Raw genomic sequence first — 26125 nt, 5'->3', positions numbered from 1 at the left:
GCGCTGACCTCCGGTGCCATAAGGCACCTGCGCATTATGCTGAACGTCATTCCTACATTATCATTCATTGCCGCGTCATGATAGGCTGAAAGAGCGACAGACAACAACAACAACAACAACAACAACAATAATAATAATAATAATAATAATAATAATAATAATAATAATAATAATAAATTATTATTGTTATTATTATTATTATTGTTATTATTATTATTATTATTATTATTGTTATTATTATTATTATTATTATTATTATTGTTATTATTAAAACCCAGAGATCTATTTCCACTGGAAGCGCCTCGACGCAAAACACACAAAAAAATAGAAAAAGAGGGGAGGGGAGGCGTACGGCTCTGTTAAGGGACACCTGCATGCACAGCATGGCTGAGTGTCGTTATATATCTTACAGAAGCATAGTGGGTTATCTTTGGAAAAGGCTACTGGTAGTTGACAGTTTCTATTGACAGACCAGTGACGTGTATGAAGACTGTCTCCTTATTTGCTCCTTATTTGCTCTTCGAGGGCAAGCAACATTAATTCTGAGCGTTACCGAGGAAGAGTGCCTAAGTATTCCTTTTTTTTTCTTAACCTCGCGTAAACAACGGTGTCGAGTCAGTCGACGTTGTCTCAAGACATCAGTAATAGGCAGGCGTTTGCTGTAAACAGGAGTGCAACAGCTGCGCCAATTGCGCCAAATTTGATGCAATTCCCTATTTGTGGGCCGAGCAGCGCCCAAGCCATGAAATTTGTCGAAATTGCGCCGCGCTGCGAAAATGCCCGACCAGCCTCGAAATTTGCTCAGTTGCAGTAACTTCAGTGAGAAATGCTGTCCACGTTGGCCTCCTGTAGTTTGCGTCATCAATCAATGCCGGGATCTATCTAGGCCCGCAAACCGTACTCGCGAACTGCGATCGACCAGATGAAGTAACTACGCCACGTGCCCATCGGTCCGCAGCGGATCTCTATCGGCGGGACGACGCTACTTCGAGACAGAAATGCATTGTCGTAGCCAGCAACACTTCGTGGGAAGTATGAATTTCCTAGTTGACAGATGCGGCTATGGCATGTTAGGAACTAAAACTATAGAAGCGTATGCCGCTGTTACTGCGTGCGAACAAACTCGATGCGCTGCGAACGCCGGTGTTGCCGGCGACCCCGTTCGTTGCCATAGCAACGGCACATGCGATAGATATCTGGGGCTATCGCCAGGCCAATGGACGCATACTATTGTTACTTTAGTCAAACGCTCCTTGCAAGTGAGCCGAGAAGTTGTACCTTAAACCTAAACCCATCGTGGAAAAAAAAAAGGGGGGGGGGGGGGGTAGCGCTACAGAACGCTGCCTAATCCACCTTCGCTGTGGTAAATCAGTGGTCTGCGGAAAAGCATCTTGGCCCTTCCAGCCATATATATATATATATATATATATATATATATATATATATATATATATATATATATATATATATATATATATATATATAATTGTGAAGAAGAAAGAGCGTCGTTGGCAAGCAACATCGCCACCGCTTGGGTACTGGGTGCTGGGCTTGGCTCGCTCGGCTCGTGCTGATCATCGCCGGCATCTGCTTGACCGTTGCTCTTGCACGATCGTGTTTCTTCGTAGGACCACCGTCGCAACAGTCGTCAATAAACCCTTTTTCAATTGGTGGAAGGTGCTGACATTCCCCGTCGCCTGAACCTGGGTGCTGCCATTCGCCGTCGCCTGAACCTGGAGCTGCGCAACCGAACGCTACCTCCCATCATGGCTACCAACAACGCGCAACCTGGCTCTTCCACTCCATCCCCCAGCAACCCCGGCGTTCTTCGTTTGCGAGAGCCCAAGGTCTTTAGCGGAGCTGATGAGACCGACGTGGAAGACTTGTTCGCTAACTATGAACTGGTGAGCGCAAACAAGTGGGATGACGCGGACAAATTGACTTACGTCATCTTTTACCTCACTGACGTGGCCGAAATGTGGTATAACAACCACAAAAACGACATCACGACGTGGTCCATCTTTAAAACCTTGTTTGCTGACGTTTTTGGCCGACCCGCAGTCCGCAAGTCCAGAGCCGAACAACGCTTGCGGACTCGCGCACAAAAGCCAACGGAATCTTTCACCAGCTACATCGAAGACATTATTGGTCTTTGCAACCGTGTGAACACCACCATGCCCGAGTCGGAGAAGATTCAACACATCCTCAAAGGGATAAATGACGGTGCATATCAGCTGCTCCTGGCCCGTAATCCTGCCACCGTTGCGGAACTTGTCACTTTGTGTCAAAGTTTCGACGAGTTGAACAAGCAGCGCGCCCTGACTCGGCCATTTTCCTCACACGCCGACTCGCTCTCCAGTCTCACTTCTGTTCCCGACCACTCACCAACCCTGCAAGAGATTAAAGACTTTGTGCGTGAAGAAGTAGCTCGGCAACTGTCGTTGATTCCCTTCACGCAGCAGCCGCCGTCCTCTCGTCTGCCCTCACCACTCCGCGACGTTATTGCCGAAGAGGTAGCTCAGGCTGTTCCCGTCGCTGCCCACCAGCAGCCTGTGGCCATGCCTGTTGCCCATGCGCCGGCTATGCAGCCCGTGGCCGCGCCTCTCACGTATGCCCAGGTGGTACGTAGCAGACCCCGCCAGCAGCATTTGCCACCCATGTCTTCAGTCGCTCCCCACTCCGCCGCATTTTCGACACCTTGGGCCGCACCACGAGTCAGCAATTCCTGGCGCACTCCTGACAATCGACCGATCTGCTACGCCTGCGGTACTCCAGGACACGTGGCACGATATTGTCGCCGTCGCTCCCAACCACTCCACGACGCTACTCGGCCGTTACCGTATGACCCACAGCCCATGCACATACCTGCTCCCTATCCCTCACCGCAGTATGGATACACTAACTTTCCTGAGTCTCGGTCACACCAGCCTCAAACTCACTCTCCCCGCTCCCCATCTCCTCGCAGGCGATCACTGTCCCCAATGCGTCCTAGACCCGCTTCCTCCAACCGGGAAAACTGAACGCCGCAGTTCCAGAGGCAAGAACTGCGCCGTCGTCGAAATGCTCAAGTCCTCGCACTTCACCAGCTAACGTCGTCGCTATATCTGTCGATGGTGTTTCTACCTTTGCCCTCGTCGACACAGGTGCTGCCGTTTCTGTTATAGCCGCCCAGCTCTGCCGCTCCCTACGCAAAGTGACCACGCCGCTCTCTGGACTATCGCTTCGTACAGCTAGCGCACAACAAGTTCGACCTCTTGGCACCTGTACGGCCCGCATATTCATCCAAGGCTCTATGTACGTTGTCGAGTTCATCGTCCTTTCGGTGTGCTCGCATGACGTTATCCTCGGGTGGGACTTTCTGTCAAATCATCATGCCATCATCGACTGCGCACGCGCTGAAGTTCAATTTTCGCACCTGTGTGACGAACCTTTGCATGAAACCCTTGAGCGGTCGCCAAAACTTGTCGTGCGTGAGGACACTGAAATTCCGCCAGCCTCTCTTGCCGTTGTCCCGGTTTGCTGCGATGACTATAACGATGCTACAGTAATGTTTACACCTTCCGACATTTTCATGAGCCGCAGAGCCGTTTCCTTGCCTTTCGCTACACTCGACGTCACTGCGGGCCGAAGCAATATTTTCGTTCACAACCCCCTTTCTGCACCGCTTACGCTACTTGCCGGCGAATGTCTCGGTCGAGTGGAGTACCTCGATTCCTCTTTATTCCTTAACATGCCAGACGAATCGTGCAGTAGCACCTCGACCGAACTTCATGCCCTTTCCCCACTGGAGTGCTCATCGAGTGACACCTTCTCGAGTTCCATCGCCGACACCTTAAGTGCCCATGAACGCGCCGAGCTTCTTAATCTCCTCCAGCACTTCGCGAATTCATTCGACGTTTCTCAGCCGCAATTGGGTCGGACTTCCGCAGTGCACCACTACATTGACACCGGTTCGCACCAGCCATTGCGTCAAAGACCGTACCGTGTCTCTGCTGCAGAACGTCACGTCATCAACGACCAGGTCGAAGAGATGCTACGCCGTCGCGTTATTCGACCATCGCACAGTCCTTGGGCATCTCCTGTCGTTCTAGTTCGAAAAAAAGATGGATCGATTCGATTTTGCGTCGACTACCGGCGATTAAACAACGTGACGCGGAAAGACGTCTATCCATTACCGCGCATAGACGACGCCCTTGACAGCCTACAAGGAGCCGAATTCTTCTCCTCCTTAGACTTACGATCTGGATACTGGCAGGTTCCTATGGCAGAAGCTGATCGCCAGAAAACTGCGTTCATTACACCAGATGGCCTGTACGAATTTAACGTAATGCCATTTGGTCTTTGTAATGCTCCTGCCACGTTTGAACGGCTCATGGACAACACACTGCGTGGACTGAAGTGGTCTGTGTGTCTATGCTACCTCGACGACATTGTCGTTTTCTCTCCCGATTTTCCTACGCATCTGCTTCGGCTCCAACTGGTTCTGACGTGTTTAACCAACGCTGGGCTCCAACTGAACCTTAAAAAGTGCCGCTTCGCCGCGCGAGAGCTGTCCATCTTAGGGCACATCGTCTCCAAGCATGGTGTTCGACCCGACCCTGCAAAACTGCGAGCAGTCGCTGAGTTCCCGAAACCTACTACACTGAAAGAATTACGCAGTTTTGTCGGACTATGTTCGTACTTCCGGCGCTTCGTGCGAAATTTTGCATCGATCATGTCACCACTGACCAACCTCCTACGCGGTGATGCAGACCTTTCATCCTGGTCTTCTGACTGCGACGTCGCGTTTGCCACGCTCCGTAGTCTGCTAACATCTCCTCCAATTCTTCGGCATTTCACCCAACAGCTGCAACGGAAGTTCACACAGACGCTAGTGGGGTTGGTCTAGGCGCCGTCCTCGCCCAACGCAAGCCGGGCTACTCCGAATACGTTGTCGCTTATGCGAGTCGCACACTTACTAAAGCTGAGGCCAATTACAGCGTCACTGAAAAAGAGTGCTTGGCGCTAGTGTGGGCGCTTCGCAAGTTCCGCCCTTATTTGTACGGTCGCCCATTCGACCTGGTAACGGACCACCATGCACTTTGTTGGCTCGCCACATTGAAAGACCCTTCTGGCCGCCTAGCTCGGTGGGCACTGCAAATCCAGGAGTACGACATTCGTGTCATCTATCGCAGCGGACGCAAGAATTCTGACGCCGACGCCCTGTCGCGTTCGCCTTTACCTCCCGACTCGGCCTGCGGAACCACTGGTATCTCCATCGCATCTCTCGACCTCGACTCCTTTACCAGTGAACAACACAAGGACCCGTGGATCGCTTCTCTTTTTAACTGTCTTTCTGGATCGTCAACCACTGCGGTACCACGATCTCTCCGACGTCAAGCTGCTCATTTCGCCATTCGTGATCGGCTACTACACCGACGCAACTACGCCACCGAAGGTCGTAAGTGGCTCTTGGTTGTCCCGCGCAGCTTGCGATCACAAATCTGCGCCTCCTTTCACGACGATCCCCAATGTGGTCATGCCGGAGTTTTCAAAACTTACGAACGCATTCGCCATCGCTTCTACTGGCGCGGAATGTATAATTTCGTTCGAAAATTTGTTATGGGCTGTCCTGACTGTCAACGTCGCAAATCACCGCCTTTCCACTCGTCCGGTGCGCTTCAACCGCTTCCGTGCCCTGTCAAACCTTTCGATCGGATCGGAATTGATCTCTATGGCCCTCTACCGACAACATCAGATGAAAATCGGTGGATTATAGTCGCTGTGGACCATTTAACACGCTACGCTGAGACCGCCGCCCTTCCAAGTGCCACTGCGCGGGACGTAGCATCCTTCATCCTTCATCGCTTCATATTACGACATGGTGCACCTCGAGAACTACTAAGCGATCGAGGTCGAGCCTTCCTATCAGAAGTCGTCACGTCTCTGCTTTCTGAATGCCATGTTGTTCATCGCAAGACCACGGCATACCACCCGCAGACTAACGGGCTCACGGAAAGATTTAACCGCACCCTTGGCGATATGCTCGCCATGTATGTGACATCCGATCATACTAACTGGGATCGCATTCTTCCATTCATTACGTTCGCATATAACACCGCGGCACAGTCTACCACTGGATTTTCACCTTTCTTTCTTCTTTATGGACGCGAACCATCCCACACCATCGATACTCTCCTTCCATACAGTCCTGACGCATCCGAATGCCCATCTGTGTCCGAAGCTGCCCGAAATGCGGAAGAGTGCCGTGAACTCGCACGCACCTTTACGTCTCGAGAACAACAGCGCCAGAAAGAAAACAACGTCGACTCTTCCCAAAGCCCCAGCTATTCCCCGGGATCACTTGTATGGCTGGCTGTTCCTTACCAAACCCCCGGCATTTCCTCAAAACTCGTTCCAAAGTACGAGGGCCCATACCGCGTTTTGGAGCAAACCTCGCCGGTGAATTTTCTCATCGAGCCACTTTCCCCATCTGACGACATGCGCCGGCGTGGACGTGACATCGTCCACGTCGCCCGCCTTAAGCCATATTATAGCCCTCTGCCTCCAGACTCTTAGGTCGCCAGGATGGCTCTTTTTCGGCGGGGGCAAATTGTGAAGAAGAAAGAGCGTCGTTGGCAAGCAACATCGCCACCGCTTGGGTACTGGGTGCTGGGCTTGGCTCGCTCGGCTCGTGCTGATCATCGCCGGCATCTGCTTGACCGTTGCTCTTGCACGATCGTGTTTCTTCGTACACTCTAAAAAGTAAAGGAGGAAAAGGGGGGTCGAGGTTACTCCTTTAGAGGAGTAACTGACTTGCCACACCCATTGCACCATTTCGGGAGTAACTGCGACGGGAGGAACCGTTACTCCCCAATTTCAGTTGCTCTTTCAGAGAGTAACTGACTGGAGCAACTGATGCTCTGTCACTACTCCCATGGGAGCAATGGTTACTCTTGCTCAATACTCCTCAAAGGTGTAACGGATAGTCTTATTTGATACTCCCACAGGAGTGACGGTTACTCTTTCCCAATACTCCTGAAAGGAGGAACAGATAGTCTTCTTTAATACTGTCAGGGGAGCAACAGTTCTCTTTGCAATTACACCGCATGAGAGCATCCATTGCTCCCTTCCTAAACTCCTCAAGGAGGAACGGATGCTCTTGGTCAATGCTCCTATGGGAGTGACACTCTTTCCAATGGAGGAACAGATAGTCCTTTTCAATACTCCCAGGGGAGTGATGGTTACTCTTTAGAAGGAGCAATGGATACTCTCTGTCAATGCTCCTATGGGAGTGACGCTTAGTCCTTCCGTATGCCCCTGATGGAGTAACAGATAGTCTTTATCAATACTCCCCGGGGAGCGATGGTTATTCTTTACAAGGAGTAATATGCTCTGTGAATACTCTCACAGGAGTAACACTTGCTCTCTCTGAGTGCTCTTAATTGGAGCAATTGTTACTCTTTCCCATTAGTCCCGCAGGGAAGAATGGATATTCCACGCCAATGAGAGCGATGGTTACTCTTTCACAACGTTCCTCATCAGAGTCGCATGCAGTTGCTCATGATCGATGTCTCTCAATGTAGTTCATTACTTGTGCGAGTGCTCTTTAAGAAACCAGCCGTCAAGCTCTCCCAGCGGCAAATGAAAAAAAGTTTTCAAGAACATGATTTTCATTAGGTTGCGCCATGTCTGGCACAGAGGCTCCAGGAGAGATAAGAAATCCACATCTATTCGTTCAAAAAACTTTATTCATTAATGGCTCAGGGTGGTCAGTGTTACGCTGACTAGTGGTGTTGGCCGTAGGCCACTCTTCACTTTAAGAGCGCGGGATAGAACGTCAAACGTTCGTTGAGCTTTTTTATCAAAAACTATATTGGTAGCCCAGTATAGTGCCATCTGGGTGGAAATTGCTGCCAAGAGGCTCTTCTCTGCAATTTCGATGTCCTCCAGCCTCACAGCAAATGCATCAGATGTCAACACATTTCCCATGAATGTGACTGTGGGCACGTAGTGCGTCTTTGTGGGGTCCTACAAAAATAAAAAAGCACACTTCAACAAAAAACTTGTTGCTTCATTATTACAACAGCTCCTTTATGTAGGAACAGATAAAACGTAATGTTTTACGGCACACTGACAAATAAATGAAACTGAAATTAATTTGCAAAGCATGCTTCCAAACTAGAAGGAACATTCTTAATAATTCATAAAGCATTCGCACTAAGGCTACAGGCTTATCCACAGTTTAGTGACTGGTCTTGTTTACACACAACCCAATAATTCGTTCTGAAAAAAAAAAAAGAAAAAGGTGTGATTCCACGTAAGATTGAACAAACCATGGCTGGTCGACCTCTTAAATTTTTTTCAGAATTTTATATTGTTGTTTGATCAGTGGAAAGAAGAGATCCGCAATTGGTTTTGCTGTAAAAAAAATTGTTCGAAGCACAGTAAATTAATAATGACGGAGAGGTGGGGTGCCACGCTTACTTGCTCTGCTGCTTTTTTCGAATTTGGCAATCAGTTACGCAAAATATAACAAAGCTACATGACTCCAATTTGTTTGGCTATATATAGGGGTACTGGCACATACAATCATATTTAGATTGTCTTTTAGAACTGCATTATCGAACTGCATTAGAACTCCATTTAGAACTGCATTATCGATGAAAATGTTATTGTAAGAGATTCCATTGAAGGCATAAAAAAATTGAGCAGGCATGGCATGCTAGCATGACAACAGAAACAACCCACAAGTAAACTGAGTGCGATAAGACCATGCAGTTTCTGGCCTAGGTGCCCTTAATTTGCAAAAACCTTGCACAAAAAACACTTTAGAACTATGTGAGCTAACACATGGCAGTGAATTGAAAAAAAAGATTGACTATATATATCAAGAACTACAAAATTATGCCTAAAAAGGAATATGCCATCAACAAAGCTAATAGTAAAGAAAAAAAGAGTTCATTATTGGCTGCCTACCCTGGAGTCTGCACAAGCGTATGTAAACCTATAAGGGGAGCCTATTTATGAAAAAAAATTAATCAAAATTAAAAATGGGCAGAAGTGCATAAAGCATGCATTCTCAAATCATGACAGGGAATCAGCCACTGTTCCTCAAATGAAAAGTATGCAAACCTCTACGTACCACCAGATCAACAAGTAATCTGGGCTTAGAGCCTAACAGGGAAACTTAATAAAAATTAGAGAAATACTGAACAAAAATTGGAAAACTGACTAAAATTCGTGATTATAATCAGAAGATGTGACTGTTCTGATAAACAGTTGATTTCCCATATTTTTGAACAGTTGCCTGTATTTTTCATGAATTGTCAACCCGTGGCGTCTGTGTGCGAGTGGAAACCATGCCATCACATTCGCCGAGAAACATGCAGGGCGCACGAGTTCCTGTCCTCTTCTCTCACTCTTTCCCAAAAGCACTGATGCTTTGCCTAGCTACTTGGCCTCGGCGGGGAGAACTGTTTGCAACCGCTGCTGTTCATACCGGTTCTAGGAACCGCAGGGGGAGATGAGCGAGTAGAGGGCCCGCATTGTTAGTGTGCCCATCTCGGGTGGGTATGACGTCACGAAACATCACCTCCTGTAGTGAACGGCGTGGCTGCTGGATGCGGTAGTAGTTTGTTAAAAACGCATTAAATTCATTATTTCCCTGTAGTTTCTGCCTGGAATGAAGGTTGTCCCGATCACTTTGAGGACCCCACTTCCAATTTGATTGAATATCTTGGTGGCCAAAAATTTGTTCAGTATCCCTTTAAGGACCATGTACCATACCATGAAACAGGAAATGGTTGGTAAAACATTAAGCTATTAGAAAACACCAGATTGGGTGAGACAGTCGGGTACTGCAGGTTGAAAGAAATAAACTTGGTGCGGCCATACAAAGAGTAAAACAAACAACTGGGGGCAAGAGAAGCAGAATGAATGCAAAAAAAAAAAGAGGAAAAGCCGAGAAGGCAGGGAATCACCTAGAGCGACAGAATTAGGGAGCTCACAGGGATGAAACTGAATCGGCTTGCTCAAGAAAGGGTAAATTGGAGATAATTTTAGAGCGGTCTTCATTCTGCAGAAGACACAAAAATAGGCTGGGGATGACGACGGTGGCACAGATGCCGTGCTTACATAGCATTACACAGGTTCTAAGATCTATGCTTATGGTGACACGAATAAAAACCATATCATGGCTCGCGATACACAACATCACATCACTGAATGCATCCTTAAGCCAGTTCGGGCTGCATAAAAAATCAACGTGCCCACTCTGGTCAGCTTGGAGTGCCAGTTCATGGCATTTCAAACAGTGGAGATACCGATTCATTGAATCCTATAAAAACAATGCAAAGAGTGGCTGACAGTGATGTAGCCTCCGAGCGGGCTACATTATGGCGGGCTTCTACTGTACTGGGTAACCTATGCATAAATGGTACGTGAAAGTCGTCTTGGACATGGCTGGTTGAAAGGCTTTTCAACAATTCACTTGCAAAAGATATAGCAAACATTTATCACAGATGGCAACTTCACAACTGCAGTTCACAGGGAAAGTAATATACAAACTATGAATTATACTCACAAATTTGCAGATGAAAGCATCCATTCTTTCCTTCACCATTGCCGGAAGGACACAAATAGCAGCAGTGAGCATCACCTCTGAAAAAACCGTGAGTTGCACTGTTTCAAAAAGTACTTAAATGCAAAAGCTACAAGCTGGATTCAAACTGCCATTTTAGCAACTCACTAGAAACATAGAGGCTGTAATGGTGTACATGACTGACTATCTTTTATGGGGTAGTCATGGTAACTACACTCAAACTTAGGAAGTATGCAGGGTCACCCAGCCAAGCGAAATTCACAGTCACGTGCACCACAGACCAGCTGGATACCTAATGTGAAGTGAGAAGGAGTAGACGTGCTTACTTACATCTACATTACTACACAACTAGTTTGTGTATTGCTATGGTGTTTAAGCAGCAGAACCTAATTCCCATTGGGGATAGCACTGCAAGACATAATATAACAAAATTTTTATCGTACCTTTAGAAGATGCAGTTTACATCTTCGTGCTTTCAGATGTGAAAAAAATTTTGGCACGAATTTTAATCCTTGCCATTGCCAAATGTAGAATGCACAGAAATAAATTGAAAACTCAAGAAAAGTATTGGAAAACACAGTGGCACCCATCTTGCCTGCTACGACCCCTTTAAAAAGACTAAAGAAATCACTTTGAACTGTATGTAAGAATGTTAAATTACCTTTTTTTATTAGTGGAGGTAGGCATTTTGTGAAATGGGAGTATTGAATTCATTCATGCAAAAATCCCATTGCAGTTTAGAAATTTTCAAAAACCGACCTCTAGTAATATTTGAGAAGAAATGAAATTCACCCACATTCAGCCGCGATACTAAAACACGGAAGAGCGTCACTGCCCTACTTCGTCAAGAATAAGTGAGCATCATTATATCGACCACCAACCAACTTCGTTGTGTGGGCGTGCAGGCTGTGCTTGCAATTAAACGCACATGGCACACAACAAATACAGAACTTTGCCTCTTCTGTAATCTTTGTTTCCAACATTCTGGTCTTTTGCTTGTGCTCATCTGTGCTTCAGTTTTGGTTCCATCATTGAACAAAACTTATTTTCTTAAATTTTATTTTATTGGTTTGAGCACAGAATGAACTGTATTTCAACCTAGCTTTAGCTGAGAAGTTCAAGCAGTGGTGAATGTATTGCACAAATAGAGGCAGTTTAAGATCTTCAGCAGCTGAGATATTTAAGCAATTTTTATTGCTTCTGTACATGAGCTCTTGAAATAAATTTATCTCTGTAATAGCTACCTGTAATCACGTCGTTGGCACTTAATGCCAGTTTCTAGGAGTGTGACATTGCATTTTCAAAACAAGTGCATATAGTGATAGACTAATCGAACGCATGCTCTGAGTCAACCAATGTAGAACTGTGCAAACAAATCTTGCCTAATACATTCAATTTTACAGCACCCAATTTGCTTGACGTAAAATCGGAAGAATGGCGCTACTGGAAGCTAGATACAAAGAAAGGTGGTAATGTTAGCGTAGAAATGTTTGAAATTACCCTCGGATGCATCTTCAGAGGCATCGACAAGAACAGCATCGAGGTCTTCCAGAAACTTTTGCATGTGACGTTTCTGTCTGGCTATTTTTACTATTTTTCCTGAAGCAGGCCCCAAGAATTCTTCCAGTTTCTCCATTATGGGCACTTTGGTAAGCAACCTGAATTCCAGCTGCACCTATAAAATTTTCATAAGGCATTTTAATGACGGTAAACCCTATAGACTTACTTGCATCTGCGGTACAACATTGCACAAGGTCACAGCACTGCAAAACGTGTAGTCAGGTTCACGATTACAGTAATATGAATAAAAATGCTGAAGATGATGTTAATCAGTTTTATGGGCTCTTGCAATGTGGCAAGACGGTTACTGTTACAAAAACAAAAATGGACAACCACACATTTGTAGCACCAAGCTACAAAAAAACTTTCATGGATTCCTCAACATTTCCATGGACAGAACAAAGCTTTCATCCTAAAAGATACACGAGGATTTCGGTTGAGCTTCGTGCTACAAATGCATAATATCTTTCCCTTTTAAGGAGTTGCAGAAGTGCTCAGATACGTGTGCAGTTAAAAAATATTAGGAAATGAGACTGTGCACCAGGTTATGAAAAAGGCTTTGAAGCATCATTTTCATACCTTGCAACAGTTTTCTGAAATGGGACATACTTTCTAAGTTTTGGATTTGCAGTGCCATCCACAGCACCATGGTGCTATGGATGTGAGATAAACTGCTAGCGAATGCATTTGAGCTGAGTATATTTATGGTTCCTTGGAACATACCAGACATTTGTTATTAGTGTGCTCAACTAACCTTGTTACTGTCTAAATTTTCTTTCTTTCTGCCGGTCTTCTTAATACCAGCTTTTTGTTAATTTTTCAAAAAGGCAAACAAAGCCACTTTCAAATACAGTTGAACCCCTTTATAAGAAATTTGTACTGAGGAGCAACTCTTGTCTTTTTATGCGGTGTTTCTTATAAGCATGGGTATCACTTATGCATTTTCTTATCAACACCTATTTCAATGTAGACACACTGCTGTCTCTTATACCAATTTCTATTTTAAATCAGTGTCTTTTATAAAAAGGTTCGACCTACTCCTACCAAGCACAAAAGGGCAATTTTGAAATAAAATGCGGAGGTTACTATCTGCCAGTTTCACAAGTAAAGTACATAGCAGGACATAATCTTCGTAAGTCCTGCCAAGGAATTCGATGCATTGAAGCAGCAAGTGACGAAATAAGCTGTTTAGCAAACAGATTACTCATTCCTGCCGCTTGGTCAATATAGCTATTGAAAATCTAGATGTTAGTAGCTTGTCGCTATGATGTAATATGAGTGACTATAGCCAAAAGTGCAGAGACAAAGGGATGTACATCAGTGACGCACCACCAGTTGTGTCATAAAACAAGTATACTATAAAATTTTAATATAAGCAAGGACAACTGCAGACTTACTGCAAAACCTTCAAAAATACTTTATGCTGCTCTGTACAGCAAGCCAAATTAACATAAATTATCAAAGCATGCACCTTGCCAATTTTGGCACACATTCGCTTTCCCCTGAATGGGTGTGCTGCATGCACTTTAGTTGTTCTTTTACAGCCTCAAAATGAATCACATAATGCCAATAAAATAGCATAAATTTACCATGTTTCTGTGGATGATGCCACTCTAACCTTCCACAGTTTAATTTGAATTTCCATTTGTCAACTAGATTGTGGCTGAGTGTGGCAATGCATGTACTAGAGAATAGCTTTAAGATGAGCTGGCACAGGAGCCATTTTTTTAGACAACTGCTTTCAAAGTCACTATTGCAGGGCATTCGGCCATCTCCTACAAACCACAATGACACAAAACAATGCCAACAGTGATATGTTGTAGCTACCAAACATTGGCAAATAAGGCGACAATCTCGCAAAGGTATCGTGAAGTAGTGATCACTTTGGCTGCCGTAGCACTAGACTTTCTACGGTATTACACCAGGCACTCGAACAACTGACTGATTGTCATGAGTAAATGCACCAGGCAATGTTGCAAGTTTTATTTGACCCTTTTACTGTCACTAATGTACCAGTAAGTTCATCTTGCATTCACAAATTAGTGCTGAAGCACTAAATTGGCCTATTTGGCATAATCCTAGTGATTCCACGATTTCTTGAATCAATATACAAGACTATCAACAAAAGCACATAGATACTTCTTAGCATGGTTTCCATTATGTTGCCATGGCATGATGAACGTTATTTATAATTTTCCCCCGACATATATTTGACGTTTACTTGAGTTTCCCTCAACATATGTTTGAACACATAACCATAGGCCTGCACATGGAAAGCGGGTCACAGGGGCCAGCCTAGCTCACCTAGTCACCTAAGGGAAGGGGGAGCAAAAAATCTTCCCCATACGTAGACTTAGTAGGGTTGAGGGCCACTGCAACGAACCTTTGGCCCCCTTTATGGGGAACCCTGTAAACGCCTATGCATTCACGTTTCAGTCAACAAAAATGTTATTAGTAAATGACAAATGTGGATTCTGGAACGTGACAACTAAAATAACTATATTTGCTGGAAATGCAAATTACCCCAAACTAAAACGCGACAGGCGACTGAAAAATTCTCCAAACAAATCGGCAGAAAAAGAAGCCCGAATCCTCCTGTTATAAGCAGAACTGGCAACTCTAGATTACAAATCCAAGAGTTGCTCTGCTATCTGCCAAAGGTTTGCAGTTGTTGCTTCGTCTTTTATATTCTCTTTGTGCGACTTCTATATTGCGTCAAGTTCAGAGGCACTCTCCATTGCTTCTTTGATGAACTGAAATATTACTCAAACACTGCTTTCACTCGCTTCATGCTATCAGTAGTAGAAAGGATGTTGTATCCCCTTTCTGCCCCATCTTGACGTCACAACAAGCGATTTCTGTGTTTCGAGCTTCCCTGATATTCCCTAAACAAGCAGACTCTCGGGTTGTGTGTTGGACAGAACCACGCAACAGTAAAAGCAATAAGTGTAAGCAATGAAATAAACCATACAGCTCAGCAATGCTAAATTATTTTCATTTTTCCTGTTTTTTCACATCTTAGGTGTACTTTTTACACTTTAATCAAAAATGTACATTAGGGTTTTACTGCATTCTTGTTCAAGCCATTGTACATATGCATCATGTTAGCATAAAGTGAACAATTCAAACAGTCAGTAAATAACATTTCAATAGTTTATATCAAATAAACTGCAGAATAAAAATTTTGAAAAGCTTGATGAACTAATAAAATACTTAGAACAACTGTACAACAAATAATTGCAAAACAAACATCTCAAGAATGGATGGATGTGGCCGAAACAGCAGAGCATGCTATTTCCCTGGGCACTTTTTAGCCACTTTCGATTCATGAATGCACACTGAAAAACTTACGATGGAGCCGATTAAAAGAGCAGGGTACTTCTTAATGATGTCATCAACAGATGGGCTGTCTTGGGACACCCACTCCCTTCTGCTTGGCAAAGTTCTGCTCATACAGTCCTCAATATAGGCCATGTCGGGCCTGGCCTTTGCAACTTCTTTCGTCATTGCCAAAACGTGACCAGCAATGGTCTCGGCATCTTCTGCGTCAGCCAAGACAGCTGCCTGAAAGCACAGATAAATTTTGTTGGCCAGATGGCAAAGACAAACCTGATGTCTGCAGGGCTGTGCAAAATTTGAAATACGTACACTAGGCCTCTCAGTGCGCCGAGGAGCAGTGCACTCGTCCTCTGTAGGCTTCTTCTTCCGCGGAATTCTTTCTGTGTTCTCCTTTGTTAATGCCTTCATTTTCTTCCTTTCATATTTGGCTTTAAATCTTAGAGCTTCTCGCCATGAATCCTGTAAAGCACGAGAGAGTTACTAAATATGTTATTTAAATAGGTAACTGCAATCATGTGATCATGGATCGCCTCACACACAAAAGTATGACTGGCAACAAGTACAAGGAATGAGTGCCACTGCAGCAGCTGTCATCACAGTTTGGTTGAGTGAGATCACATAATAAAAGTATTTCGGAAAGTTGTTATTGATTCATCCCTTTTCTTTTGAAAATAAACATTGCTCTAATCAATAACTTATAACAGAAAATATGAAAAAAGAAATTTACCTCCCCGGCACTTCTGTTCTGCTTTTGTTTTTATTTTTTCTGACCCCACAAGGGTACTTATTGAGCTTAAAGGGAAACTACACTGAATGTTCTGCTTGTAACTTCATTACTGCAGTTTAAGTGATTAATAATGAGAATAGATGGTGATGATGCCAAGAAAAGTATAGATGATGGTATTAAAAGTAATTGTAATGTAAATGTGACAAAAGAAAAGTGGACGAAAAGATACCTTGCCACTGGCAGGTACCGGCCCAAAGGCCTTTGAATAATGCGTCCGATGCTCTACCACTGAGCCACAGTGGTGGTCATCCCCCCATCCACCTTATGGGTATACTATATGTGTATTTAAACGTGGGAGGGTCAGTCAGTGTTGCCCATTGCCACTACAATGAGTGTGGAACACTCTTCGATCCGTGCCGGTGGCAAGTTATTTTTTCGTTCACTTTTATTAACATTTACATTACAGTTACTTCTGATAGCATTCCCTATACTTTCCTTGGCGTTGTTGTCTGTTAGTTCTTGGAATAATCTGTTTACAAAAAAAATGAGCCCTTAAGTTTACACTTCTTTCCTTCATTTCTGCAGTTTGTAGCTTTGTGTCTGGACATCCCAAAATTGAATCATTAATGCTCAAATGCATTGTATAAATAATGCTAGCATCACTGAATTAGAACAATTTTATGTCAGTTCAAAATGCTCCCCTAAATACCAACAAGCAACCAGTGTCCGAGAAAGAGAGAGTGCGAGATAATGTGCATTTAAGCCATGGTGTTGTTCTCAGTTATAAAAACTGGGCCCCATGTGTGATAAACAATGAAACGATGCCAGTGCTAAATATGTGCCCCCTTCCCCCCAGAAAAATAAAAAGAGCAATCCTGGCCGAAGCAACAACTACCACATTGAGAGCAGCGTGACAAGACAGCGTGGGGAGGTGACAAAAAATAGTCCTTGCCAGATTTCAGTTGGTGTATTGTGCACGCGGGCACTGCATGACATCTTGTGATGTTGACAATACTCGCTTTTCTTTCGAAACATCACATGGAGCTCTGTCTCTGTCATATTAGTGGTGATGTTGCGAGTTGATGCAAACTCAGATGCGCACTCTTGCTTACTTTGAAATTAAATTAAAATATTTTAACGGCAACATTTCTCGCTAATAATCACTAAGAAGTGCTCACGCATGCAGGACTATCGCACACATGCACCTGAGTTTCAAAATTTGGTCTCGGGGGTATTTTAGGCGCATAATTATAACTTCCAACACTATGTCTGCTCTGAAATCGGATTCTAGTGCACAAAATATTTTCAAATAGCTTATGCCAGAACATGATTATTGTGTTAGAGCATATTTAAGGGGAGACGTGGCAATGGGAATCGTAATTTGGTCAAAATGTTCAGTTTTTCAATTATTCTTTTCTGCAATCCTGAGACCATGTGTCACATCATAGTGTGATTTTAGACCCAAATAAGCAGTAAAAGTTGAGAAACAAGCATTTCACTAGTGGGATGTCGTCAAAAAAAGCTATGTGAAAATTGGGCATAGCAAGATGCAAATTTGAAGCTCTCCCTTGGCACAGTGCCACCATATTGGCATCATAAAGAGGACAAATTGGAGCTCTAGATAGCCACAAAGATGCATTTCTCCAATGAAAAATAAAGCCAGTTTCCTTCAGAGTTCCATTCTATCAACTTCTAGCTCCAAAATCTTTGGGCTCCATTTTCTCAGCTTTCAATTTTTTGAGCAGTTGCTGTCAGTCATCCCTATGCCATTTCACAACAAATTAAGCTATAGCCATTCCGTTTTTTGCACTTAGATTCTCAAACATGGGTGAGTGCGGTAAAGCTGTCCATATTTGTGTACACATCATACGGACTTTTCTAATTGGCTTTTTATAAAAGTTGTTGGTAAGACAATATGTCTGGGACATTAAAAAAATTTGTGTGCTTATTTAAATATTAAAAATAAACCAATAGCATTATGGCACAAAATGAAGCCTTGTGAATATCCTTATGCAAAAATTTTGACAAGCTTATGTCTAATTAGCTAATTAATATTGGGATGACAATGAGAGTCTATCAAGTGTTGTAACTCAAGAGGTACATTAGATAGCTCAAAACCGATTCCAGTTATGATATCAGCACAACAAATGACATCTGCATGCCGAATTTCATCCCTTTGGCCTCATAAATAAAGATAATTTTCATTGCCACGTCCCTTAAAAGGGCTGTGACAACAATTTTGAAGTGCAGTTATTTTTTTTTTTGCAATAGCTTTCTGGTGGCCAATTATTCATACCACAGTCCATTGATTGCTGCAGTTCACAACACATAAGTAGTGTGCTTATTGTCAGCTAGTTGCACCTTCAGTTTGAAAGAGCTAAGAGAACGACAAGCCGCCGGATGCAACTAACACCATCTAGCATGTGAAATGGCACACACATAGGTCGGCAAAGATGAAGAGCTCACATACGCTCACTCATGAAATATATTTTGCCCTTGGGACTCGCTCGGACTCAGAGACACCAAAACTCAGACTAGCGCTGTTTATCAGTCTCAGTGAGCCAGTGAGTCCATTTGCATGCAATTGACTTCCTTGAACTTTGTGTCAATGCTGTTTACCACTAATATCTCGTGTGCTCTGTGCCTTACTTGACACCTTTCGATCTCGTTCCTTGAAATATGAAATATTAGCGATCGCAACTCGGTGAGAATATTTTTATTGAAAGAGATGACTCACGTGAAATATTTTTATCGAAAATTTCTAGGAATCCCCACTGCCTGTTGACTTTTCGATAGCTCACACCTCTGATCAATAAATATTGAGCTGGCGTGCAAATGCTGGTGCTTTGAAGTACTATGTGCGAGTATAGGCCTTATGCAAAATCGCTGCCATCTGTCCGCCGTTGTGTGCATAGCAGCTATGTTAGAGGCTCCACATGGCGCAGTACACACAGGCTCACGTGTGTTTACGTAGACGTATCGACGAGAGGCGTGTATTGGCCCATAATCGCAATGGCAACGTATTGCTGCGTCTCTTGCAGCACACATAGAGGAACTCTGAGTGCTGAAGAGAAAAAGGTAAGCCGTAAACTTTGCCCCTTGTTTTTTTTTTTTTTTTCCCCAAGCTGATGGTTTTTTTAGCATGAGCTCCGGCTACTGCTCTCGAAAATACGTGTTTGCATTCTCCTTTCTATGCAAGTAAGACGAGCCATAGCATTTGCATTCGTGTTCCCGAAAATTGTTGCGTGCCAAGGTAAGGCAGTTTTTGTAATGTTCTCGCTAGCAACCATTTACCAAGTGACGGAGAAGCTTATGTTACACGCTGAAGTCACCTTTATGCAATTAACTTCATCACAGCTAATTGCGTGTGCCTATATTTCGTTGATGTGTTTTGTTTATTATGTTTGGGTAACGGCACATGCTCAATTAGAAGCAAGTGCATGCCATCGGTTAGTGGGATGACTTGCGCATGACTGCGTACATTTTTCAAGCATGCGATGTGCTCAGCACATGCAATGAAACGTAGGCACACACAATTAGCTGTGATAAAGTTCGTTGCATGAAGGTGGCTTCTGCATAAGTGTATGAGTCGCCTTAACTTGGTAAACAGCTGCTAGCGGAAACATTGCAAAAACTGCCTTGCTTTGGCATGCAACAATTTATGGGAACACGAATACAAATGCTATTGCACGTCTTACTTGCATAGAAAGGAGAATGCAAACACGTATTTTCGAGAGCAGTAGCCGGAGCTCATGCTAAAAAAACCATCAGCTTGGGGAAAAAAAAAAAAAAACAAGGGGCAAAGTTTACGGCTTACCTTTTTCTCTTCAGAACTCAGAGTTCCTCTATGTGTGCTGCAAGAGACGCAGCAATACGTTGCCATTGCGATTATGGGCCAATACACGCCTCATGTCGATATGCCTTACATATACATACGTCTATGTAAACAAACCTTCTTTCAAATTTTTTTGGGACATGTGCTAAATGTGCATATATTTACAGCAACCAAAGGAATAAAGCCAGTTGATAGTTTGCGCTCTTTCCGTTTACGCTTTTTTACTTCCTGTGTTTGTTCGATTGTATGTGCAACATTACAAACCACAGACATGCACCAACTCGCCCAGCAAGAAGTTGTTCTTAGTACTGGGATGTTCCTTTTTTCTTTCTGCACTTCACCACTAAATGAAAAGCAGCCACTGTGGTGCGGTGAGCACAGTTTGAATATGTTCTACTTTTTAGTGCTCACTGAAAAACACAGTGCATACACACTAAGCCCTTGTGGTGCCACAGGCACACATATGGGCTGTTGCACCCCATCACCCATAAGCAAGCACAAATTATTGTTTTAGCATATTGCGGGACTTTTTTCCCTATAGCAGGTGTTCTCTCTTCTGTGAAGACATGAACGGCACCATATCAGGAGATCAAAAACGAAGCACTGATGCAAGATAGCTGCTATAGAGCACCTTCATTTAGCGACCAAAAGAGGAAAACTAAGCTGTTCCATGCACCTCAACTTTTTTGTTGAAGGGACACCACCTTTTAAAGATTAAGATGGAAGAAAAACAAGACAAAGCTCACAACACCTAAGCGAAATCACCACAGCCATGTTGTTTGGCATGTTGGCGTTCCTTACACTGCTCCTCATTACTCACTAAACCGAATGACACTGCTTGGTTGTTCCCTTTGTAAACGGAATGACCTGCAGGCTCACAACACATGTTCAACATCACCTGCTGCACCACGACTCAGCTAACTAGAAAAAAAGAATGGTGCAGCACATGCACTTTACATGCTGTCTTGCAGCGCACAAGCATTTTTGGACTGCGAACAATGCTCTTAGTGATAATGCATCGTCACATATGAAGCTCTCCCTTAGTTTCATGGAGGTATTTAATGACCGAAAACGTAGTGGATTCTGACTTCTTGGTAGACTCACTTGATGGTGTGAAGGCAGTGCAGCTTTCTAACATTACCTTTCCTCACATCATGAATACGTATTCATGTAATAAAGTGCCGTTGCTATTTTTTAATTTTTACTTTTTTAATGAAAATGCAATGATTCCAATCAGAAGCAAAGTTAAGCCTGCAGATTTATCATCACACAGGGACCTTGAGGGCGAGCAGCATTTCACTATTGAATGTTGCATCGGCTAATCATGTGTAACTGCCTGTCCCAATTTAGAATAATGGCTTATAGAACAGGAGGAGCCATGTTCAATTCTGAAATTCTTGCAGAAGCTATCTTTTTATTGTCAATGACTGATTTCGCTTCACTGTTGGTCCTTAAAAGCAGGCATTTATTAGACAAGCTTTTCAGTGCAATCAATTCTGCAATAATATGTGAACTCACATAGCCAGTCCCCGCTACATCAGCCAAGTTAGGAAATCTGGTGATCAAAGCCCGTGCTGCCTCTGTGTACAATTTCCCAGGGTACCTAGCAGGAAAAAATATTTACAAAAGCAAGAATGTAAGTTACTCACTAGCAGACCAAAGCTTTATCGAGAGATCGATAAAGAAGAGTATGAGGGCAAGAGCCCCTTTGATATGCAAAGAATAAAAATCGCAACAGTTACAATTGCAATGGCATTGCATTTCTAGAAAATAGGTTGCCTTTAGCCAAGTTTCTTTGTGGGTAATAACTGCAGAAAGTATGGCTAGAACAAAACATCAGAAAGGCATTTTTGGATAAGTAATTGATTGATATCTGACGTTTAACGTCCCAAAATCACCATATGATTATGAGATACGCTGTAGTAAAGGGTTCCCGAAATTTCGACCACCTGGGGTTCTTAACGTGCACCGAAATCTGAGTACACGAGCCTCCTGCATTTTCGCTTCCATCGAAAATGCAGCCGCCGCAGCCGGAATTCCATCCTGCGACCTGCGGGTCAGCAGCCGAGTACCTTAGCCACTAGACCACCATGGCGGGGCATTTTCAGATAAGTAGAAATCCAGTGTATGTACAGTTGACTCCCGATAATTCGAAGTCGCTTAATTGGAATTTTCGGTTAATTAGAAGTCAAGAGGTGTTCCCGTCAGTTTTGTATGCAACACCATAGAAAAAAATGCTCAATAATTCGAAGTTGAAAGCCCACAAGATTGGTTAAATAGAAGTTATTTTTTAATCTAGAGCCTCGAGGCAACCGTTAGTTTCAATAAAATGCGCAATTTTTCAAGTGCCAGAACAACTACCGCACTGCTGTCGTCACCATCGTAGCTGTCCGCAGCGCACTGTTGTGGACATCGTCGTTGTGCGCAGGGCCACAGTGCATGAAGCGGCAAGATTGTTCAGTCAGCACCGGCGTGTCGAACGTCGAGCTATCCCTTTCACTGTCAGTCTTGTTCTCTCGTCTCTGCTTGTGTTTCGTTGACTGTGTCAGCTGCGCGTCGCAAGTTATTTCCTCGTGTTCGGCTGGCCACGACGTTGAATAATGGCAAAACGCGGCTCGTACCGAACACTTGATCTGGCGATGAAAGAAGTCCTGAAAGAAGTAGAGCAGGGAGGCCTTGCCAAGCAAGACATTGCACGGAAGTACGGCATTAAGCCTAACATGCTCTCGAATTTTATAAAAAACAAGCAATCAATAATGGATGCTTTTGCAAATTACAAGTTTAAAATGTCACGGAAGCGAATGCGCACCGGCGCCTACCCGGATTTGGAGAAGGCGCTGCTGATTTGGATCAGAGAGGCACGCAACAACAAACTTCCTCTCAGTGGTGAGGTCATTCCAGCGAAAGCCTCATCTCTTGCGTTAATGTTGGACATCAACGACTTCGCTGCATCGGACGGATGACTGACGCGCTTCAAACAGCGCCATGACCCGATTTTCAAGAGCGTGTGTGGAGAGAAGGCGTCAGTCGACCAGGAAACATTTGCAGCATGGAAAGCAGAGAATCTTCGCGGGTACCTTGAGGAGTATCAGCCGGAAGACATCTTTATCGCAGACGAGACTGTGCTTTTTTATCGGTTGCTACCAGACAAGACTGACGTTTAAAGACGACGACTGTGCTGGCGATAAACGTAGTAAGGAAAGGGTGTCTGTTATGATTGCCGCAAACATGACTGGCACTGAACGATGTCGCCTTCTTGTGATCGGGAAGGCCGCTAAGCCTAGGTGCTTTAAAGGCGTCAGGACCCTTCCTGTCGACTATGCTTCTAACAGAAAGACGTGGATGACGTCCGACATTTTCAGGGACTGGATAAGGAAACTGGATCGGAAGTTCGCATCATCGAACTGCAAGGTGTTGTTCCTTGTCGACCAATGCAGTGCCCACATGGACGTACCAGCCTTGAGTGCCATCCATCTTGCGTACTTGCCCGCAAACATGACATCTGTGTTGCAGCCCATGGACCAGGGCATAATCAAAAATGTGAATGTCCTGTACAGGAAGCATCTCATCGAGCGCATGATTCTGTGCATGGATAAGTCCTCGCAATACGAGGCGAGTTTAATTAGTGCCATCCACATGCTAGCGCGAGCGTGGGGCTGCGTGAAGAATGAGACCATCGCCAACTGCTTCAGGGCCTGTGGTTTCGTGGCAAATTCTTCGGGAGAGGCTTCTTGTCCGCCGGTGGAAATGCGAAGCGAGCTTGACGACAGCATTGTTGACGCCGCTCTCGGTGACAGCAGCTTTGACGTCGTCCTCGGTGACCCCTGCTTTGAAGATTATGTCGCCGTGGACAGCACAGTCAAAACGTGCGGTGCACTGACGGACAGCGAGATTGTGCAGATTGTTCGGCCCCACGAAAGCGTTCATCAAAGCGACGACGAAGATGACATTGAAAGCAAGCCACAACCGAAGGCTGCCGATGTAGCTGCGGGCCTCGCTCTCGCGCAGCGGTTTTTCACTTGGGAGAACAACGCTAAAGAAGCACTTGGGCACATCTACGCCTTCCAAAACCTGCTTTCCACTGCTAGATTCGGCAAACAGAAGCAGACGAAGATGACCGACTACTTTTCGTAAAGAACTGCCGGCTTTGAACCTAATAAAGATGCCATGTTTTTGTGATTTCTGCCTAATTGGAAGTTCGTTTAATTCGAAGTTTTTTGCGGTTCTCGGGAACTTCGTATTAACAAGAGTCGACTGTACCAACAATGCAACAGGCATTGAAAGGCATCATAGAAGCATCTATATTGTTCGTATACCTGTTGTTGGGTCTTATACAAAGTTTTCAAGAGTCATCACAGTTTTCTGTGCTGGCTACCACAAGCAGGCTGAAACCATGATCTTTTAGCTCATTAAAGAATGTCAGTACAGATATGGAGGGGGCACTGGCACTACTTTGATGCCACTGTTTTCTACTCCTTGCATTTGAGCGAGACTTTATGCAGCATTCCAACCAGCTGGTACCTTGAAGATAGTGACCACAATGATGTAAACAAAAACAATATATATTTAATCACGGGAGGAAACAAGTGGGCATTGTGACTACTCCATGGTTTGTCACCAAGGGGTCATGCTTCATTGAAGCTTCCTTCAGCTGCACAGATGGCACTATGACATGTCAGATATTTTTTCTAGCATTTGAGTGCTTTTTCTGCAATTTTTTTTGTTTATTCACCATGGATGTCCCCCCCCCCTTTTTTTTTAACCCACGAGAGCGGGTAAAAGATGAATGTGAAGAAAAGTTTCAAAGCACTTTCAAACAGGATATTGCACAGTATCTACGTAAATATTACTCACATGTCGTATAAGTACAAGTCATGGTGAAGCCACTGTAGTACTCGAGAGCGACCTACGAAGTACTGCCCTGGCTGGTGGCATTTTACCATCCAGGCAATGTCTGGTGGTACATCTGGGAGGCAGTATGCACCGGTCCGTGCTGGCTGTGACGGCTGTGCAGACTCTTCCAGAACATCTGCTATCCTGTAATAGCAACACAGAAACTGCATTTTGTCAAGCTGTTATGAAAAACCACCTCACCCTTTTTTTGTTACAACTACCAAGCTAAGAGGCTTATCCAATTGAGAGGTCTGTTTTAAATGAAAACTTTAGCCACCGTTTTTCTCAAAGCAGTGTGCAACAAGCAGCTTGTAAGTGTATTGCTAAAGATGCAAAACTACTCACCGGACTTGGCTGGTCAGTCGGACTTTTATTCTCGATTTATTTTCGATCACGTCCACTTCTGTAATGTCGACAAAAACGTCGAAGTCTTCGTCGAAACGCTGGAAAAATAAGAATGCCAGAACTCAGAAGGGCACTACATAACACACGGATAAAAAATTTGGAAGTGTCATGGTTGCAATGTTGGCCAACAAAGACCTGCTGTTGCCACAAGCATTCGTGCTATTTACATGTCCCGAATTCCCGCCACAGCAAGTGAAAAGCGCAACATTTAACTGTATTTAATAAACACACTAAATAAATTTGACTACTGCCAGCGTCGGCTACACATACACGTGCAGCCTCGCTAGATGCCGAACACTACTGGAATCGACACCTAGCGCGATCTCGAAGTAGGATTCCCTACTCAACAAAAATACCTTCCACGTTTTCTACGATTAAAGAAGTGAGGGGTAAATTCGGTGCAGCAATGATTGTCATCGAGGCTTAAATTGGGCGAAATTTAGCAATAACATGTAACTTAGCGCTGTCGGGTTTTTCTATAGAATGGACGAAGCAAAAAGATGCAACACAAAGCTACAGTAATCGATGACAAACGCTGTGGCAACCACTGCAGCACGACGACTGTAGAAATATATAGAAAGGAAGGACTCACCGTCAAGCCTATGGCAGAGGCGTCAACTTCTGAGAACATGTCCAACCCTTTCAAGTGTTCAATTAAATCCCGCCCCGTCCACGGCTCGTCGAAAGCGACGGCGACATTTCTGTCGCCGTATGTAACGAGGCACTTCGATTGCATGGGGCGACAGCGGCGCAAGACAAAGAATCGTTTTTAAGCCAGCCGCGG

General features: G+C 44.3%; 2 protein-coding genes across 3 annotated transcripts in view; one reads left to right on the top strand and one right to left on the bottom strand.

Annotated features, from left to right (window-relative positions):
- Positions 1 to 26125, top strand: part of Syn1 (Syntrophin-like 1) — a 182352-nt gene that overhangs the window by 37356 nt on the left and 118871 nt on the right. The gene's annotated exons all lie outside the window — the stretch shown is intronic.
- On the bottom strand, positions 7713 to 26077 carry LOC142776827 (uncharacterized). 2 transcript variants are annotated; one of them, XM_075881185.1, is made up of 9 exons: positions 25934 to 26077; positions 25282 to 25379; positions 24898 to 25080; positions 21562 to 21646; positions 15791 to 15940; positions 15494 to 15706; positions 12083 to 12257; positions 10565 to 10641; positions 7713 to 8010 (listed from the first exon to the last, which is right to left on the bottom strand). In XM_075881185.1, exons 1-9 carry the CDS (start codon positions 26075 to 26077, stop codon positions 7735 to 7737), a joined length of 1401 nt encoding a protein of 466 aa, XP_075737300.1. In that variant the 3' UTR covers positions 7713 to 7734. The 2 variants fall into 2 exon arrangements, with proteins under 2 accessions (XP_075737300.1, XP_075737299.1); XM_075881184.1 differs by having other exon boundaries at positions 15494 to 15940.

This window comes from Rhipicephalus microplus, chromosome X (assembly GCF_043290135.1).
Source record: "Rhipicephalus microplus isolate Deutch F79 chromosome X, USDA_Rmic, whole genome shotgun sequence".
Lineage (NCBI taxonomy): Eukaryota > Metazoa > Arthropoda > Arachnida > Ixodida > Ixodidae > Rhipicephalus > Rhipicephalus microplus.
Note: the sequence above shows the minus strand (reverse complement) of the source record. Positions and strands in the feature narration are given on the sequence as shown.

Excerpts from the sequence above, each read along its gene's own strand:
- LOC142776827 (XM_075881184.1), bottom strand. The coding sequence starts at position 26,077 with ATGCAATCGAAGTGCCTCGTTACATACGGCGACAGAAATGTCGCCGTC. Across the intron at positions 25,081-25,281 it reads CGACTGACCAGCCAAGTCCG|GATAGCAGATGTTCTGGAAG; the intron begins GTGAGTAGTTTT and ends TTGCTATTACAG. Across the intron at positions 12,258-15,493 it reads CTCTTTTAATCGGCTCCATC|GTGCAGCTGGAATTCAGGTT; the intron begins GTAAGTTTTTCA and ends AAAATTTTATAG.